The 19,913-nt window shown below is 32.9% G+C and overlaps 2 protein-coding genes across 2 annotated transcripts in view; both read right to left on the bottom strand.

Annotated features, from left to right (window-relative positions):
* Positions 1-8,994, bottom strand: part of mTor (serine/threonine-protein kinase Tor) — a 33,621-nt gene extending 24,627 nt beyond the window's left edge. The window contains exons 1-5 of the mRNA XM_023159237.2: positions 8,644-8,994; positions 7,442-7,659; positions 3,470-3,678; positions 1,954-2,489; positions 899-1,896 (exon numbers count right to left, since the gene is read on the bottom strand). Of these exons, the coding sequence (XP_023015005.1) occupies positions 899-1,896; positions 1,954-2,489; positions 3,470-3,678; positions 7,442-7,659; positions 8,644-8,866 (2,184 nt within the window). The 5' untranslated portion in view covers positions 8,867-8,994. The remainder of the gene's footprint in view (positions 1-898; positions 1,897-1,953; positions 2,490-3,469; positions 3,679-7,441; positions 7,660-8,643) is intronic.
* Positions 8,995-12,391: 3,397 nt separating this feature from the next.
* Positions 12,392-19,913, bottom strand: part of LOC111504593 (sialin) — a 63,763-nt gene continuing 56,241 nt past the window's right edge. Inside the window, exon 4 of the mRNA XM_023159229.2 lies at positions 12,392-13,709. Coding sequence (XP_023014997.2) covers positions 13,168-13,709 — 542 coding nt within the window. The 3' untranslated portion in view covers positions 12,392-13,167. The remainder of the gene's footprint in view (positions 13,710-19,913) is intronic.

Here is a 19,913-nt window from a genome sequence, read left to right on the forward strand (position 1 = left end):
ATATTTCTATCTTTCCTGGTACATACCAAGCATTTTGTTCAGCCTGGATGATTTCGGGTCTATTTCCTTGCTTATTTCTTCATATTTACTAGTATTTTTAGATGCTTTTCAAGTTTCTGGCGAATATCATCCTCATATCTCGATTTGTGGCGAGGTTCCAATAATAATCTATTTGATTTTTGCCGACCTTTATAGCAATATTGAATAATAATGTAGTAGAAAGGGAGTCTACCTATCTCAACATTTCCGTTTGTATTTCTTCTGACATTCCGTCTTTTGTTGAAACTCGTGCTTTTGATAGGTCTATACTAATTTAAGTTAGTGTTATCAGTTTCCCGGGAGTATTTAATTCTTTGAAAATATACAATTTTTCATTTACATGTTTGAGAAAACTTTCAATTTATAGGATGACTCCTCAAGGCTCTTACTATTTTTTATAACAGAAATTGAATATTTTTTACATATCCAATATCGAAGAGACTTATGATAAATAAAATAAAGAAAAAAAAAGAGATAACGTTCGGATATTGGTGTGTAAAGATTCCCACACTCCGCATAATGTGAATAAAAAGAAAATTATGATTTTCTTTGGAAAGAATATTCAGACACATATTTTGTTTTGAAAAAGTTGAAACATTTTAGTTCCTATTCTTTTTCTCAGCATGCTCAATATGCATAGATAATCAACCAACAGGAGTAGTTACAGACAAAATAAATTCAAATATGGGAATTAAACTATTAAAATCTACCGTTTGCAATAATATTAAACTTTGTTTAGTTTATAACATCAAACTTTGTTTAGTTTATAACATCATATCAACTTTAAAAAATCTTGAAAGCAGTACATTTTATCTAAATCAAACAATATACTCGTTTACAATCTATAAAAAATACTTGCCTTCAGAATAGGTTCCATATAAGGTCTGATCAATCTAGGCGCACTAACTACAAGATGGTCCAGCATCCTAGCCCCCTGTTCTTTATTCCTACCGATTCCAGAATACTCTAGCTCAGTCAATAACTGAACCAATACTTTCCTGAGACTTGGCATAACGTACGCTGGGTTCTTACAACTCAATCTGCCTATGGTAAAAAGAGCAATCTCTCGAATCTCAAATACTTCATCTTGCAGTGCAATAAAAAGTGCCCCCAACGATTCTGCTTGGGCCAAGTAATTGTCGAAAGTAGGATCTAGTGAAACAAGGACACCTCTTCGAATGGTGGGATCGGTGTCTGTCAATGAAACACTGAGAAGACGATAAAGTACAGACGCTACAGTCCTAGTAACCGTTTCAGAAGGATTCTTGATACTGCTTCTTATTGCATGTCTGAGCAACCTACATGTTGTTTTGACTGCCTCGAGTCTTATTTCAATTTGTTCATGGGCTAAAAAGTGATTGGAACATCTTTGAATGAATGGTAATAAACGCTGACCCTCAAAATTGAAAGTGCCTAAGGTGTGTAAGGCTAATACAATAATGTGGGATTCATAGGAATCAGAAGAACTACTAATAGACATCCAATTAGAAGGCATTTGCTTGGGATTACCAGGATGGACCAAAGGTCGGTTCAGTAATATTTGAGATAACATCTGCAACAAGCCCAAACTGATTTTGTTTTTATGAGAAGGTACTTTTTTAGCTAATTCTCTCAGACAAATTGTTAAAGAAGGAGATAGCCCAGTAGCTAGCATTTGTTCAAGAATGTTTGGTATATCCATTTTATCGTGATTTTCGAGGGCTAGACCTAGAAAAGTTATGCACTTGAAAATACAGGAATCTATATTTGAACGCTTCTTCAATGTCATTTCGCTTCTTGGGAGCGCGGCTTTTAAGAGTTCCATAATTTTTTCTACGTAAGGATCCATTTCTTCCTCAACAGCAATAGCCATCAAACCTTAAATGAAATATGGGTGAAAAACTCTACAGCTTGCAATGCCATTTTTGAACTCACCAATGGTAACAAATGCCTTGTTTCGATCCCGTTCTCTGCTCTTCAAAATATTGAACAAATAATTCATGGCGCCAGGTAAATGCTTCTCGACAAAATCCTTTTTGTCAAATGCTGCTAATCTTGGTAATATTTTCAATAAAGTTTGCTGTACGTAGTTGTATCTAGAGAATTTCTGCTGCATAACGTCAATACATATGTAGGGAAATTTTTCTGCAACTAACTGGTGACAAACTGAAGACTCAATTATGACAGGTTTTTCAGTTGTAAGAGTCAGCGAAATGTGGTGGTCAGCAGATTTTTTGTTAGGATTGGGATACATAAAAAGAGGCCTGTTGAAATTGAACTTTTCGCCTTCAAATGAACGTTTAGTATCTGTGTTTTCAAGTAGCGTAGTATATTTTCTTTCCCAGGTAGCATTTGAAAGTCGCAATAACTCATTTTGAATCAACAGGAAAGCATGAACTCGTTCATCCTTTATTTTTTCTCCTCTGTCAGCAAGAAGAAGCTTACCAGACTCCTCGTAACATTGTTTATACCTAGGGTCAACGATTATTAGTACCAATATTTTAGAGTTATGAAAACAGAAAAAATTTCAAATGGCCAAAAAATTTACATAATTTTAGAAAAAATGTTTTTATTTAGCAGTATTTAGTAGTATTTTTATCAACAGTATAGCTGGATAGGAGAACGCAAACCAACTGTAAACACAGAATTATGTTCAGTAATCCGAACTATAATAGGTTCTAACAGAATTGTTGGGAGAATAGAGGGTATCCAGCCGAACGATGATCACAAAATCAAATTGAAAAACCTTGGGTCATGAACCGATTCAAAAATTCATGAATGTATTCAAAAATATCTAGTTTCATTTTCCAATAAGCAAAGAGAAAATATATGAACATTCAATAACAGACTTGAAGATATTAGATAGGTTATCAATATCGGGGCAGTAGTAATATTTTCTATACCTCAGGACATCACAAATGTAAGTTAAAAAAAATATTGTGTCTACTATGTGATAATATGGACTGATCGAATCAACTTTTGTTTCAAATGAAAGTATTATTTGTTAAAAATTACATGATATATTTCTGAATTAAAAAGTCAATATCAACAGATAGATAATGAATGACAGTTAGTAGAGTTATATCATGATTGATCTCATTGAAAGCAGAATCTAATGCCAATGTTGAATTTCATGTTAATCTGTTGATAAAAATCATGTTGCTGACTTTAAGGTTGTCAGTGTCAAACATATTTGAGAAACTTCCCCAGAGAGAGGCAGGAATTCAACTCACACCAAGTACATCAATTGTTTCATGAAAGAAATCTGGAATATTTATGAGAAACTCATTTACTTTTATTGATCACAAATATCGTAATTTCCTTTTGAACGGATTTTTCAAAATGCAATAATGTCCAGAAATTCACATTTCATGATAAGTAGTTGCAGTTTCAATCACATTGAAAATGAAATCATTTTTGAGACAATTAATATATGATAATAAATGTTTACCAAATAACTTTCTGCTTTCCAACTTCTCTTTGAGCAGTAACAACCAGTGCTGCTCTAAGAGCTTCAATGGCCCCTTTTCTGATTGCTACTTTTGGATCTTGAATCACATTAATTATCAATTCAAAAAATTGTGAGACTTGCTGATAGAAATATGTTGGCATTGTGTTTGCCAATTCTTTTAGGACCAAAACTGCTGCATGTCTTTTTCCCTATAAAAAATATTCAACTGAAAATGTATTTTTATTACAAAAAAGAATAAAATGTTACACAGATACTGCACAGTATAGTACAGCTGTTCTAGAAGGAACACAAACACTTCTTCCATGTACCTGTAACGCAAAACTATTTTCAACGCGTGTTTCACCAACCAAGTAAGCATCATCAGAAAATGAATAAAACTAAATTTTTGGAGATAAGTTACAGCATTTTATACTCCTAAGCTAGTATGAACTATCTCCTGCAGATGCTAACTTGGGTGGTGAAATGTGCATCGAGAAATGTGTTGTAGTTTACTATAATGAGAAAATCTCCTGAAAATGTCAAGTCAAATAGTGAAATACCTGTAGATTGTTGCAGTTCTAATTTGTGGTAGTAATCTTTGTATTTGACTCACTATACGTTAAGGGTTTCGGTTTTACCTTTCAGATAAAGGAGAGTTTGAGGAAAAATTTTGAAATGATTCTTATTAACTTACATAATTTATTGATTGATTTTGAGATTGCCGTTAGAATTTGGTCAATTATAACATGAACGTATAGTAGTTAAAACAAAAACTAGTTGAGTGATACATCCCTTCTTAGATTGTATGCTGTGAATTTCAATTCTCTTAGCTTGCAAATTACCATATAATACAGATATGCGGTTGTTTACTTCGTTCACATGCAGATGGGGCGATGAGAAACCTGTTGTTTGTTGTCTGCTTCAGCCAAGTTCGAGGAATGATACTCTGAAGGAATTCGATTTTCAATTTTCGGAAATCATTGTCTTTATGTTGATGATAGTCACTACCTTGCACTGACGAGTAGCCAAACAGTCCGAAACCGGTCTGCAAGTGTGTTCCAATAAATGAAAATAAATTGCGGCAGTTGTATCGCCAACAGCATATGCAGGAATAACATCAGTGAAGAATCCTGCACTGACACCTGTCAGATATAATCCAACGCCCTTCGTGGTATCAGCCAGGAGAGTAGTTGTTTTCTGATAGGTGTCAGTCCATTAACCTACAGTGTAGGGAGTTGAGACTGGCCTGAACGAATTGTTCCTTTAGATCAAATCAAATCAAAATATGCTTTATTACCCAAGATATAAACATCTTATTGGCAAAGTCTAGTAAAGTAAAACATGTATAAGGGACAATTAACAAATATAAACTATAAAATAATGCTTAAACACCGGAGCAGAGTATATGGACAGAACAGAACGGCTACAAATATAAGTACATGAATGTATGAATATTAAGTAAACGTAAATATATAATTCTACATAATGAACATTGATAGCCATTTTGTGTTGGTTTCAATAACTTGTTTACACAAAGTTACACGTCAATTATTCGATAGAGCCTTGGTAGAATTCGTCCACACTATAATAGGGCCTCCCAACAAGGTATTCTTTCACTTTCTCTCTGAATTTCTTTCCATTATATATTCGCCTTAAATTAATGGGAAGGTGGTTAAATAACTTCTTGCTATTGAAAATAATAGAATTTTGTGTAAGGGCTAGAGAAGGTGTGGGAAGGGAAACGGAGTAAGACTGACGTGTACTATAAGTTGCGGTGTTCCCAAAATGATTTTTATATTTTTTATGGATAAGACACACTGCTTCCAAAATAAAAAGACATACTAAGGTCAGAATTTTTTGCTTCACAAATAATGGGCGGCATGAATCCCTGTAGCTAGCCTTGCATAAATATCTGATGGCTCTTTTTTGTAGAGAGAATACCATATTGAAACGAAATTTTGCACAATTTCCCCAGAAACAAATTCCATAACGTAAATAGTATTCAATTTGTGCAAAATAAACTGATCTTGTGATAGTAGTGTCCAATTCTCTTGCAACAACTCTCACTGCATGACATCCTGCTGCTAGTCTTTTACATAAGTAGTCGACATGGAAATCAAATTTTAGATTTTCATCAATGATATATATAATACTAAGCGTCTTTGAATCTGGATATGTAATTGAGACAACTGAGTTATTAAAAACCAATTAATTAAAAAAATCACCACTTCTCTGAAGTTCACGAAGTATTTAAATACCTCATTCCAGCTTTTCAACATGAGAGTTGTGATATCTCAATTACCATTTTTTTTAACGTGTATAAACATCTACTGAATTTCTACATACTCTTTTCAATTCATTCATATATGTAAACAGTTTGATATAAAAATGTTGAAAGAAATCTTAATATCTAAATTGTTTTCAGTAAAATAATTCAGTTGAAAAAATAATATAAAAATGTAGATATTCTAATGAATCTATTTATGTCTCTCTCTCTGCATATGGGAATTGTTTCTAATTTTTGGAAACAAATTAACAGCATACCAATTTTCAAATCATGTTCCCCAAAATATGTAAAAAAAAAGGATTATGGAATCGAAATACAAGAAAAGCTTTTAAGCATTTTACTTTATGACCAAATTTGACTGTTTGCTTCAAGACCTCGAATTTTAAAACTTAGAAGTCAGATCAATGACTAAATAGTTAAGACCTTTTCACATTTTAAGAAAAATACCAGTTATAAATATCTCCTGAAGACACCAATTCGGTTGGTGAAACGCATGTCAAGAAGAGTATTGAAGTTTTGTTGATTGGCAAAAGTACCTGTTTTTTTGGATTTAGTTAACGCCAGAGCTCCCAGTTTCACTATTTACTCATGAATATTATCAAAATTCAGCTTTTTCCTACTCACACAGCATTGCTGTTGCTATTTTTGTTAATGTTCTCAGTTCTTCAGAGATAATATTATTTCAATTATGAATAGATTTACTCATTGGTTCATATTTTGTTACTATTAGTGGACTAGGAATGAATATTTGACATTACTGAACTTACTCTGTATAAGAATAATATGATAAAATTACTATTTCATCAGATTACATTTCACCTGTATTCAAAAAATAATGAAGCCATGAAAATTATGAAGTATTTTGTAGTTCAGAGGGTAATACCTTCAAATAAATCCAAAAAACAAATTTTGCCTTCAAGTACTTACATCTAATTGTGGGTTAATACATCAGTTTTAAGTGATGAGCTATAAGTGGCAAGTAATAAGTTGGAAGCATTTGAATAATAAATATTATTATACTGTATAAACTTACCTATAATATCTACATACACAAATCAGTAGTTTTTAGAAGCAACAGATGAAAAATAATCATTAAACATTAAAAATGGGACATGAATCCACTTAACATTTTGTTGGATTCTAAATCCACCCAATCACATAAAGAGTGTTAATCAGTTGACATTCTTGAAAATATGTATTTCTTAATCAGTATCTGCCATGAGAATAACCCGAACACTTCTTTCGTGGCCTCATCGTCTTTGATTAATGTCTACTGCAGTCAGGCATAAAAACCTGTTGAAAACGGCCAACGAACTCGGAAAATAGCTTTGACAACTCTTAATACTTAAATACTGTCAAAATAGTTTGCATGAGAAAGAATATATGTGGATTTCGAATTTAATGTTCGCAGCATACAATCATAAAAAAGTAAGAAGTCATTTCATGTTCTTATTGTCAGAAGGGAGCTCCTGAAATAATAAATTTTTTTACATTATTGACTTCTTATGGTCCATTTCTTCAAAAGCAGATTCTACTAAATCAACATTTGTGATCAATGGACGAAAATAGATTCAGAGAGAACTATTGGATTATCTATTTCTTGAATATCTTCTATCAAATAAAGAAGCTCATGAAAGAAGGAATTTGTGACTCAATTTGAAAAAAAATATAAGAGCAAACCGTACATCTGCTTTATCTTCTTGTAACCACTCAAATGCTCTTTTCACTTCAAATTCTACATATTCCGAAGCTTTAGATCCAGAAACAAAAGCAAGTTGACCCATAGCTTTAGCAGTGAGCTCCATCACACCAACATCGTTTGAAGGCAATAAATTTCTAAGGTAATTTGCGAATCTACTAATTCTGGATGTCATATTGCCAACATCAGCCCCTATCAGGCACACTGAAAATAAAATAATTATATTTTGCTTTGATACATACTTAATTAACACTTTATTGTGAGATTTTCATTAAATAATTTTCATTGTGGAGGATAGATTCTACTTCCATTCCTAAACGGTAATACCATATCAAGCATATGAGTAATAATTTGGAAAGTAAAATGTTTTAGCGATGTAAGTATTTTAGCAAACAAACTTCAAAGTGTAGCACATTTGACTTAGTTTCTTACATTCATCGATAAATATTTCAAGACATTTAAAATTCTTGGAGAAAGAGATGTTGTTTTCGTTCAAAGGCTTTTACTAAACAGGATAGTTTTGAATAAATCAACAACTTTATTATACACTCAAAAAAGTTTAGAGAAAAAGTTCAACAAGCTAATAGGACAATAATTTTCAAACGATATAGGATCACCTTTTCAAGAGAAATATATCCAACCATGGATGGATATGTTTCTGTTTCTACAGAGGTGTCATGATGTCACAAAGTTGTTCTACAATGTGAACGAAACATTTTTTCAGTAAGTAATCTGGAAGTTCATTGTAACCAGAATATTTTTATATTCTAATTTACTGATTATGTTAAATAAATCTTCTGAATTCTGTTCAGCTGTACATATCAATGATTAGCTTTGCAACATATCACGTTGACGATCTTGGTATTCTTGCATTGAGTCTTCTGTTGATTCCATAGATGACATATTCACAAGTGGACATGTCATCGCCTTTACTTATTAATTCAAAATATTGATATATATAAGAAGCACTATATTTAATTTGCCTAAAGTTATTTCATTGTGAATCAAATATTTCGGTTTTTTAAACTGCTTAGTTGAAATATCACAATAGTGTAAGTTAAATACTTCATTAATCCCATTACATATAGATATTCTTTATTCGTTCAGTGTACAATACATAATACCCAAGAGATAGTAGAGCAGATTGACAATCATTGAAATGGTAAACTTCCAATTATATTGGCTCACCTATGGCAAGAATACCGCCTTTTTTTTCATTGATATCACTGCTTGAAACCATATCAAAAATATGGTGGTTGCACTCATCTAGAAAACTATTAATTTCATCTGCAGTGGCTTCTCTGAGTTCACTTTTTACATAAATGGATAATTCATTCACTGCTTTTAATCGAATATGCTCATGTCGAGATTTAAGATTTGCAACAAATAGTTGCAAAGCTGCAGTTGACATGTTGAAAGAATATATTAATCTGTATTATCAATAAATCTAAATATTTCACATATTGATAAATTTCCAGTTGAAGATCAAAAACAACAATGTTTTTAACAATTTCCTGACATTATATTTAATGGTTAAATAATTTTTGACAGTTGATTTCTTCTTCACTTTTTCAAAACATATGTGAAGACAGCAGACAGTACCTGCCTCGCGTGGTATGTTCATAGATGAATAGAAATCCTGGTAATTTAAACAATCCACATTTGTTTTGTAAAAAACTCCCAACGGATGTTGATATTAGATGTAAAAATACGAATCGGGCGCGCGTTTTTGTTCAGAGAAACATTTCATGTTCTATCCATTTATTCCCATATGTAAACAACATTGAAAATTGAAGCTCAACATTGTCAAGTAGTGTCACTAAAAGTATACTCAGTACTTTTGTGAACGAAATTTATTGGATCTCTTCATTATTTCTTTATCAATGTCGATAGTTTTTGACAAAATATTTTATTTGAGGAAGAACAGACAGACAGAATTATTTTTTGAGAATATCACATCGAGAAGATTTTGTAGCCTGAGAGAATATTCGTATGGGATTATTCGTACTCTAAAAATTTTATACAGCTGAAGAAACGTTTATTATTTCTTCTATAGAATAGGATTCTAACCACTTACCTAACATATATTGATAAAATCTTATAGAAATCATTCTTTATGAAGTACTACTGATTAAAACGCTGTCACAGGTTGATGACATTAATTCCAAAGTATTTGTAAGTTTTCTGATACTGTCATGTTCAACTTCCTCCACCTTGTCGGACATATTGTGTAGCACGCAGACATGGAATATAGGCCCCCTACCAATGTTTACCAGAGCCCCACCAATGCTAGGGCTGGCCCTAGTTGTTAGATATGCTGTTCAAGAAAATATAATAATTTGTTTTGTGTTAAAATAGCAAGAGGTTTAGGCGTGCACTGTCGCCAAAGAAGTGCAAATATAAAAGCTAAGGGACAGAAGTTGAACCTGGTGGGGTCGCTGGAAATAAATAAGAGAAACGTTCAAGTTTCCTGCTGAACGACCAACAGAAGGTTGACCACATGATCACCCACCATTGTTAAACCTTTTTTTGATAATACGAATAAGTTTATTAATATTTAAAAATGTATATACCTGCTGTCCAAGAACTGAGAGTGTAATTGGTTTACAAATTCTACCTGGGATCGCTTTCACTATTAACCAATTAAGTTAGGTACCTACTATATAGATAGGGTGTTCTGTGCTACTATTGTTGTATATAAGAATTGTAACCCAGTGTGTAATATTCATTTCTACCGAGGAAGCTACGGTGTAAGTGCACCGCGTCTAGAAACAAAAATGTTTGTGAAAACTTTGTTAAAAACAATTGTAAGAATACAGATACAATACCTCATCACAGTAGAATAATACAACCAGTAGGCTCTCTTACCACGTGATCCGCCCGAGTTGCCGGGGACCTTCAACCGCTCTTAGGATGAAATTCTCATACAACGCGTTCAGTGCTGTAGTATCGAAGGATTCGACGGTACCACGGGCATCGGATTAGTAATAATAAACGGTCCGAAATTGATATTGTGTTTAGTTTATTTGCTGGAGTTATTATTGTCTTTAGTTTTTGTAGTTGGTTATAAGTAACTTACCACAAAATATTCTATAATATCCTTAAATTTCGTTTTTATATGAGCACACACCTATGGTAAAAGAACGAAATTGGTTCCGCACTTTGTTTAGAGGTCGTGGACTTACTGGTTGGTTTTTACTATGACCTCATGTTTTGTTAGAAATTCAGACGGGTACATAGGATATTTTTGTAAAATTTTCATTGAAAAATATGCACCAATTATTGTATCTCGCACAATTTCGGCACACCTAGATTGATCTTTTGTGATTATTTTGTACTGTATTCTTGCATCCATAGTGTGAATTTTCATCAGACGAATAATGTGCGGGTTTTGCCAATTAATGTGCCTTGATGAAAATACAGCAGATATGGTATTGTTATTTCTATTATTAGAATCAATCATATACTTAGATAATTTGGTTCATTCTCTCAAGTTTGTCTTCAGCCACTTCATTATCTTTTTAAAAATGTTCATACTGAATTGATTCTCTAGAAAATATACACTTTCAACTACCATCAAAATTACATATCGATTTTAATATATTCAGCTATTTTTTTTCTAACAGTATATTATGGGTAGGGTCATGATCTGGTTACATTATATGGAATAATCTGCATACCTTCATATCACCAACACAAACCTTTCTCTTACAAACACAAGATTTGTACAAGTATCATAAAGAAGAATTAAACTTTCCTATTCTCGACAGATTTGTAGGAGAAATGAAAAACAAATAGCAAAAATATCTTCAAATATTACGTGGTATAGTCGAGAGGCTGAGATCTTTCATGAAAATAATATATGGTGGTTTATTGAATTAGTTGTAATAGCAATAGTTTCATTTCCTTTCAACATTAGGTTCATTCTACGTTTAGTATTTTGTTAATAACTTGTAATTTTGGTATTATTGTCCACTCTGTACCAACTGAGGATGTTCTAATAACGGTGATGCCGTTATCACTCGGAGGTAGATCTCTTTGCATATTTGATTGATATTTGAAAAATCAGTGAACAAAATTAAAAAATCGATCAGTTTCGGGAAATTTCAATATATAGGGTCTTTCACTAAGCGCTTCGTATTTTTAAATTTAAATAAAACAAAGTGTATATCATCGACGTTTTTAATTCGTTTGAAAGACTTATTGAAGCCATTAAGTGTGGAATATAACATCGTTCAAATGTCCCCCACGGTTTCTCTGAGTCGAGCGCATCCAAAAAGTCAATTTTTCATGACTCTGGCACATAAATCAGGCTGAATTTCACCGATGAAACGGATTATGTTGGCTTTGTGGACCGCTGTGGTTTTTGGCTTATTTGCATACAGCTGCGACTTAAGAAAACCCCACAAGAAAAAGTCTAACGGAGTCAAATCGCACGATCTCGGTGGCCAGTTCACATCACCTCCATGTGAGATGACCATGCCCTCAAGTCTTTCGTGCAGAATATCCAATGTGGCACGTCCAGAACACATCGTTGTCTATGGTCGTTCACCTTCAGTTCCTGGGTCACCTTATTTTGTACAGGTGCATGTCCAAGTCACGATGCAAAATGGGCAAATTTGTGGCCTGCGAAAAGCTGAGTTCTTGCGAGTCACGCGAAATCGACTGCCTGGTATTCTCCTGCACACTCTCACAGACAGCGGCGATTTATTCGACATATCTTGCGTTTCGTCGGCATATGGGTGTTGGTCGATCGTTTACTCAACCAGTAGTTTTAAATTTACCCATTATATTGTGAATGGTCCTCTCGGTAGCACGATTATGGCGATCATAAAATGGGCGAAGTTGCCACGTGTTGTTGAATGTTATATCCGTCCATGGCGATTTGACAAAACAGACTGAATAAATTACAACTAATTTGACAGATGTAGCTTCAACAAGTTGGCCGTTATCAATTGTCAAAGTTCAGAAATCTCTGTTGGAAGACCCTATATATTGTTTACCTACGAAATAATGAATGTATCAGTTATTTCATATACTCCTTTTGCAGCAGTCTTCATTGCCCCGAGTAGGAATGGAATCTGCGATACTTCTCTTGGCCTTTTTGGATAATTTTGTCTAAACACTCTCAGTTTTTTATAAAATGAAGAAACATTTTGATATTTGATCGTTTGACATAATCCACCCTGAATTAATTCATTGTCCAATTGAAGTCTATCGTTTGTTCCAGTTTTGATGTAGACCAAATATCATTTTTAAAGGACAAAATTGGTAAAATTTGTTTGGGTGGAAATTCTCTTGAGTTTTGTGGTGGAGATAGATTATTTTAATGCGGTAGGCATCTTATCATTTCAATTTCTCCACCCCATCCAAAACTTGAAATGAACAAGAAAACAAGTTTTTTGAAAATAATTTACTTTGCGAAATGTAGGTATATAAAATAGAAATAGGAAATATTGAAAACATCATTCAAGGTAAAAGTTTCGACCTCCAAATAAATAATAAATATTTTTGGGTTGGATTGGTTCCTGATTCATTAGCCCACTCGAATATGAACTCGAGACGTCTTCATTCGAAGTATTAGAATGAAGTAATACTTTTTTGAAATTTGAATTTTCTCAAATCTGGCGGCGTTGAATGGATTTGGAAGATATCTCAGTCCAAAAAACACCCAAATATTTTTCTAACCTGTTTCTCGATTTACGTCAAATATCACGCGATAATCTCCTTTTCTTTCTCAGACTCGGCTTTGCTTTTCAAAGGTTTCATCTCCTTTCCGTCAATGTAACCATTTTGTACAGAATTGAATTTCTGCATTTTGCCTGTACCGAAAATCAAATAAAATATTGCTCCAAATAGGTACGTTCCCATGAGTATCCAAAATATGTACCTCCAATTCTCGAAAGTACTCTGTTGTCCCGTAATGAGGGCAACAATTTTAGTGGATACCCATCCACCCAGTGAAGAAAGCGTGTTAGCTAGTCCGAAGATTGTACCAGAAAAATTGGGGGCAATGTCCAAAGCGTTGGAGAGGTAACCAGCTGTTACAGCCCCGTTGAAAAACAAAGCTCCTGTGAAAACCGTGACGGAAAGTGCCGCATTTATTCCCCAAATAGCCTGGACCATCATCAAAATACCGGGAAGTGTCAAAGCGAATGTGGTGAATATTTTCCTTGTAGCTGTAGTTGAAAGTTTTCCAGATCTTCTAAGCAAATCTGCGAAGTAACTCGATATGATTGCCATAACGTATTTTCCTGAAAAAAAAAGTGTCGAATTAGAAAATTTGTCTAAGGAATAATAATATTTCTGTCTACTGATTTTAAAATGAAATATTTCAAGGAAAGATTAGTTTTTTGAGAATGGTAAGTTTTTTGTCTTTCTACTTCTGCATCGTTAAATAAAATATGTGAGAACCTTCCGAAGAAAGGAAGAGGCAAAATAACTACAAATAAATCTATTTGCGAAGATGTGTAGATAATGCACAGAAGATATTGGCAGATCAAGATCTTCAGATGATGTGGTGCTGCAGGTTTTTCCGAGTTTTCCTGCAACTGAAAAGGCAAATGCGCCACTGGAATCAATGAAGTCGCTCCGGAGCGACAATTAGGTTTTGTTGTTGTTTTATAATTTCATGATTTGTATCTAAGAGTTATTAAAAGTTTTTTATTAGAAAAAAAAAAGATAGGTAAATAGAAAATAATCTGACTTGCAGCAGTACACTGATTGTCTACTGCAAAGCTGAAACTCATTCTTCTAAAAAAAAGAAAAAAAATATCTAACATGACCAAAGATATTTAAAAAATAAAAAATGTCGACTGAAGAGAAAACGTACTCATCTTTTAAAAAACACATCAAGTTTTTAATAAGCCGTACAAGACGAAGAAAGAACACTCTCCTTTCAAAATGAAAGAATACTTAGAAAATGATTAATGTGTAAATAAGGAAGATTTGCAAACGAACTATGAATATATATATATTTTTCGTTGTGTATGGAATGTTGATGGTACATTGACTTTTGTGGAGGTAGATGGCCAAAATAATCGTAACAATTTTCATCTGAAATATTATAGTTTTTTTCCAACAAGATTTACGATGAATGGAACATGATACTCCCTAATTATGATACTGTTAAAGGTATACAAATTTCTCGAAACATTATAATTACCAGATTTAATGTTTTTGTTTTCACATAAACACCATATGTACCTACATTAAAAAGTATCTTCGTCTAAATGAAACTGAACGATCTGCAGCAAATTCGCGACGTCTATAATAAAAAAGCTGCCCTTGAACAAAAATAGTTTTCGAATGATGAATAAAGAATTTAAAGTAGTAGATTCACAAACGAGTATTGGTATTTAAATATTCTCAATGTCAAAAGCCAATTGTGCAAAAATTTATTTCCAAGTTTAACTGACAAATGATGCATTGCTAATATTCTTATGTCGTACTGGCATACAAGGGAAAACATAAAGTGCGGAAAATAAAAATTTTGGGCGACAGTTTATGTGAAAAGAATAATTCTACCAATGGAAACCATTCACACTGTTTCGAACGTGAAATTTCCTCAAGAAATTCTATATCAATGCTGTTTCGGGATCATAGTATGCCTTATCATCAATGTTTTTCATATTAAAAGATTTTGATTTGAAATATTTCTATAAACCCTCTTTTCACAAATATTAAAAACAGCCTCGAATTAGAACTGAAACAATGTTAGATTTTTGCACCTTCCTAGACAAAAATAGAACTAAGGACTTATTTTCAATGAATTCAAAACTTTCCAATCAATTTCAATAAAGTAAAATTAGTTGGACAGTACTTGATAATACTTTTTGGGAAAGAAAGGTGTTTTGGCTTTCTACTTCTCCATCTGGATAATATTACAAGATGTTATCTAGATTGGTGCTGAAGAGGAATTTTTACCGAGAAAGCTACGGTGGTAGCTAAGGAGATATCATGGATAGAAGCAATGAGGCAACTTCTCATTCCGAAACATTGGATGTCCCCCATTAAGGATGACAGTGTTCCATGTAAGTGAAATTTTAAATTTTACCTCTTTCATATATGATATTGTATAGCAATCCTGTGAATGATATCTGAATCAATTCCATAACGAATGTTTGGAGTACAAACTGAATAGGAGAATGTGTTTTTTGTATAAGTCAATGTTCATATGAAAGAAGTTGTTTCTAAAGAGCTTTTTCTTCCAGTTTGGGTCTGAAAATTACTTGCTTGCATACATCTTTGTCGAGAGTTCATTTCAAAATCAATTGTATTATTCCTTTCTTTAGAAGATTCCACATTTTTTTCTTATAAAGATAGAAAAATAGATAGCCAAAACTGTTCTTCTCTCTCAAAAATATACCTCTTTCAATCGATAAAACTTTTTTAATCTGAGCAAGAAAACGTTGTTATGCAGTACATCCTTGTGATTGGACAAGAAAATATTGGGCAAGTACGGTCCTGTCCATCCAACGAAATAACCAATACGTGTTTTAGCTATACGATTGAAAAAGTAAGATGAATGCGCATTGTCAAATATAAATCTAGTAAGATTACTTTCAGAGGGTGTAAGCGAAAAAGTGACTGAGAAAGAAAGCGTGATCCAGAAAATAATATTATCAGTTGTCTTTGAAAGGTTATACAGTGCATTTCTTCAATGTCTCCCCTTTTATTTTTTGAATGGGTCAACTAAAAAAATTGAAATTTGGGATAATAAAATTAATGCATGAATACTTTATTTTGAAGTGAAATTGACAGATGAAACTTTCAAGATGGCGACTGGGCGCCATCTGGGAAAAACAAATGGAAAGGGGGGGTCTTGTGAACATCTTTTTGAAACTCGTGATAAATTTTTCACAACCCTTGAATATAATGTCAATATCTTCAACTACTACAAAATGACGGAACTTTAAATAATTGCCTGAATACATTGACATTTAACTACATAATAATAAGAGATAAGGAGCTTGGTTGCCTGGAACTTCTTGACATATGAACAGACTATCCGATATTTCACGCCGAACATTTTTGAACACAGTAATGTCAATATCTCTACAAATATTCATTATTCCCTGTCGTATATCCAATATTGAAGCAGGTTCACTTTCGTACACCTTTTGCTTAAAATAGCCCCATTAAAAAAAGTCCAAAGGTGTCAAATCCTGATAGCGGACTGGCCATTCTGCAGGACCTCGACAGCCAATCCAACGACCGGGAAAAGTAGTATCCAAATAGTTTATTACTTGTCTGGAGTAATGTGGTGGTGCTCCATCTTGTTGGAATACAATATCCATATCGAATTCATTAGGATTCGCTTCGACGATTTCAGTGATTAGAGGGTCAACAGTAGTTTCCAGCATATTCAAATACAGTTCCCCTATTGAATTTTGATCAATAAATATAGGTCCTACAATATGGTTTCCCAATATTCCTGCCCAAAGGTTAATTTTTTCTGTACACTCCAATTTTTTTATAAACAGAAAATAACTTAACAAACCTTATCGGGTTGTTGGAATTGTCATCCACAGACAAAAAGGAATATTTCTAGAAATATCGATATTAATGTGTTTGTCTTCAGGAAATCATTAAATATTCCGCCATTTTGTAATAGGTGAAGATATTGACTTCATATTCTAGGGTTATGAAATATTCGTCAGGAGCTTATGTATAACAAGAATTCCCTTTCCATTCAACTTTTTTTCCCAGATGGCGCCCAGTAGCCATCTTGAAAGTTTCATTTGTCAATTTCACTTCAAAATAAAGTATTCATGCACTAATTTCATTATGCAAAATTTCAATTTTTTGAGTTGACCCGTTCAAAAAATAAAAGGGGGGCATTAAAGAAATGCACTGTAGAAATATAACTGAATAAGTTTTCTTTTTTAGATATTACATAACCACTTACAGAAAATCGATAGGGATAACAATATTTATAAATAAATGAACCCATGTAACTGACTTCAGTATGAACTAATGTAATTCCATAATAAAAACAATTATTGATTGAGAATTGAGTAATGTATTTATTATTTCCTATTACAACAGACCTCTGTTCTAGTTCATACAAGAAACAGTATAAAACTAAAAAACAATATGCAAATTCTACGTTACCACAATAATTTGCGTTCAACAATTATTGAGTTAATTTGAATAATGTAAAACGTAGAAAGAGACGCATATTTTATGGTTCTGACGTCTACTGGTCTACTTTGCCCATATTATATGCAAATCAGTACAAAGAATCCAAGCTTGTTTTTCATAATGATAGTAAATAGTTGATGTCAATAAACGGTGAAAGGTAAACACAATGAAAGGAAGATCAAAGAGATGAATGTTTCCAAATTTTATGTCGACAATAAAATCGATGACATTTTCGTAATTCACACTTGCAAGTGCGAATTCACAGTTACAACTGTGAATTTAGAGTTATGTATAAATTCATAGTTCAACAGTAAGATGACAAATTAACAGTTACCCCTGCAAATTCACAGTTGTATGAATTGGGGAAAAATAATATCGAATAATAATTGATTATGGAGCTTATTTCAATCATTCATACATAAAACTGATATTCTACATAAAAAATACTGAAAGCTTACAAAATTCTCAACAAGAATCAATAGATTTTGACCAGATCAAATGTAACTGAAGTAAAGCTCAGGAGATGAATAGAAAATATTATAAGGAGGGAAGAAAAGTTAGGTTTTTTGTTTGAAACATTGTTCTAGCCCAAGACTATCGTAATGTGAAAAGCTCTTGGTGTGAAGCAAAAATAACACGAATTTTAGGTATGAATGTATATCTTGTCAAACCGTTAGATTCAAATATTATTTGGAAAAGACACAGCAATCATATTAAGACAGTGATTTCTAAAACAGATTGCAATACGGATTTTGAGGATAAAATCAAATGCTATACTGATGAAGGTGATATTGATAAGACCTATGAAAATGAAGTCGTTGCTAATGGTGATAATATAAATGCTGAGAATGTTGATAACAATATGATCAGAATAAACATAGCACCAGTGCCATCACCAAGCACTTCATATATTCTTCCGGTACGTAACAGGAGAGAACCTGATCGATTAAAATATTGACTTTTTATATTGTATATATTTATTCCAATTTTGGGCCGTTGTGATGTAATTTATACGAGTTCTAGTATGCGGCGGTTGGCTCCGGCGCTGCCGTGATATCGGTAGTGTGCACTTGTCTCCCCATCACGACCCGAAAAGTAAATAAATATGGTTTAAAAAACTAAAAAACACGTTTTTAAAGAACATCGAACTGAAAAGTTAAAAATATTTTTTTTAAATAATCTTTAAACAATAACGAACGAAAAATATTAGTATTATTGTGAAGGAACTGAAAGTTTTCATCAGAAATCATTATGATCAATTGCAGGATATCTTTGAAAATGTTTGAGATAAATTATCTGATAAATTATCTTATTACCTCTCTCTAGCCAACATTCTCCAATTGCGGTTTTAAACCTAGAAATGTAGACAGTAATATATAACCAAACGACCTATTTTAGCTTTTATGTATTTATTTTGTTAAATATTATAACACAACCAATATCAGTCTGTAACAGCCACGACACAGCCTAGCTTAGATGGTTACAGATTGTCTAATACATGGTTCTATGATAGGATTATTAATGACAATTTGAATTGTGAATCGCAGGGAAACCAAATCATTTAACTGAATTATTGAATGACATGAAATGAATAAAAAATTACTATAAAATTATTGTGAAAAAAGCGAAGGGCGCTTGATATACAAAAAATATGGCACAAAGCGCCCACGCTTTTTTCACAATAATACTATTAGTATTTGTCGTTCGTTATTGTTTTAAGCTTATTTAAAAAATATTTTTAACTTTCTAGTTCGATGTTCTATGAAAGCGCGTATTTTTTAGTTTTTAAACTATATTTATTTTTCATTTTTCAGTTTTGTATGCTATAAAAGTGCGTTTTTTAGTCTTTTTAAATTATATTTATTTTATCTAAACTTTGGGATCAATCAGCCGTATATTGTTTACAAAAATGATCATTGATATTTTCCGATTCCGGAGAGGAAGCCTGAAAATCAGCTACCAAGCCCAAGGCAGCAGGCGCGCAAAGGAGGGTTACAAATAAGGCGGCAGGCGAACGTGTTAATAAAAAAATACTTTTTTCAAATGAAGAAATGAATGTAAAGTGAGTTCAAATTTTATCAACAACGGTTTCTGGTTCAGCAGTCCAAATCCCATCCTCATTAGTCGTAGGGGGCTGCTGAGGAACTGAAGAGCCACTAACACTATATCAAGGAGGTTATGTACAGCGCCATCTGCCCGCGAATAGATCAAGCAAGGAGAGTTACAAACATGCATACATATAGGATAGGTGAAGCTAATAAAAGCGTGTTAATGTTAATAAATATAGGCAGAGACTTCTTGCACAGTAAAAA

Source organism: Leptinotarsa decemlineata, unplaced genomic scaffold (genome assembly GCF_025532065.1).
Source record: "Leptinotarsa decemlineata unplaced genomic scaffold, Ldec_3_MD MMD2_tig00026282_RagTag_RagTag, whole genome shotgun sequence".
NCBI classification, from domain to species: Eukaryota; Metazoa; Arthropoda; class Insecta; order Coleoptera; family Chrysomelidae; genus Leptinotarsa; species Leptinotarsa decemlineata.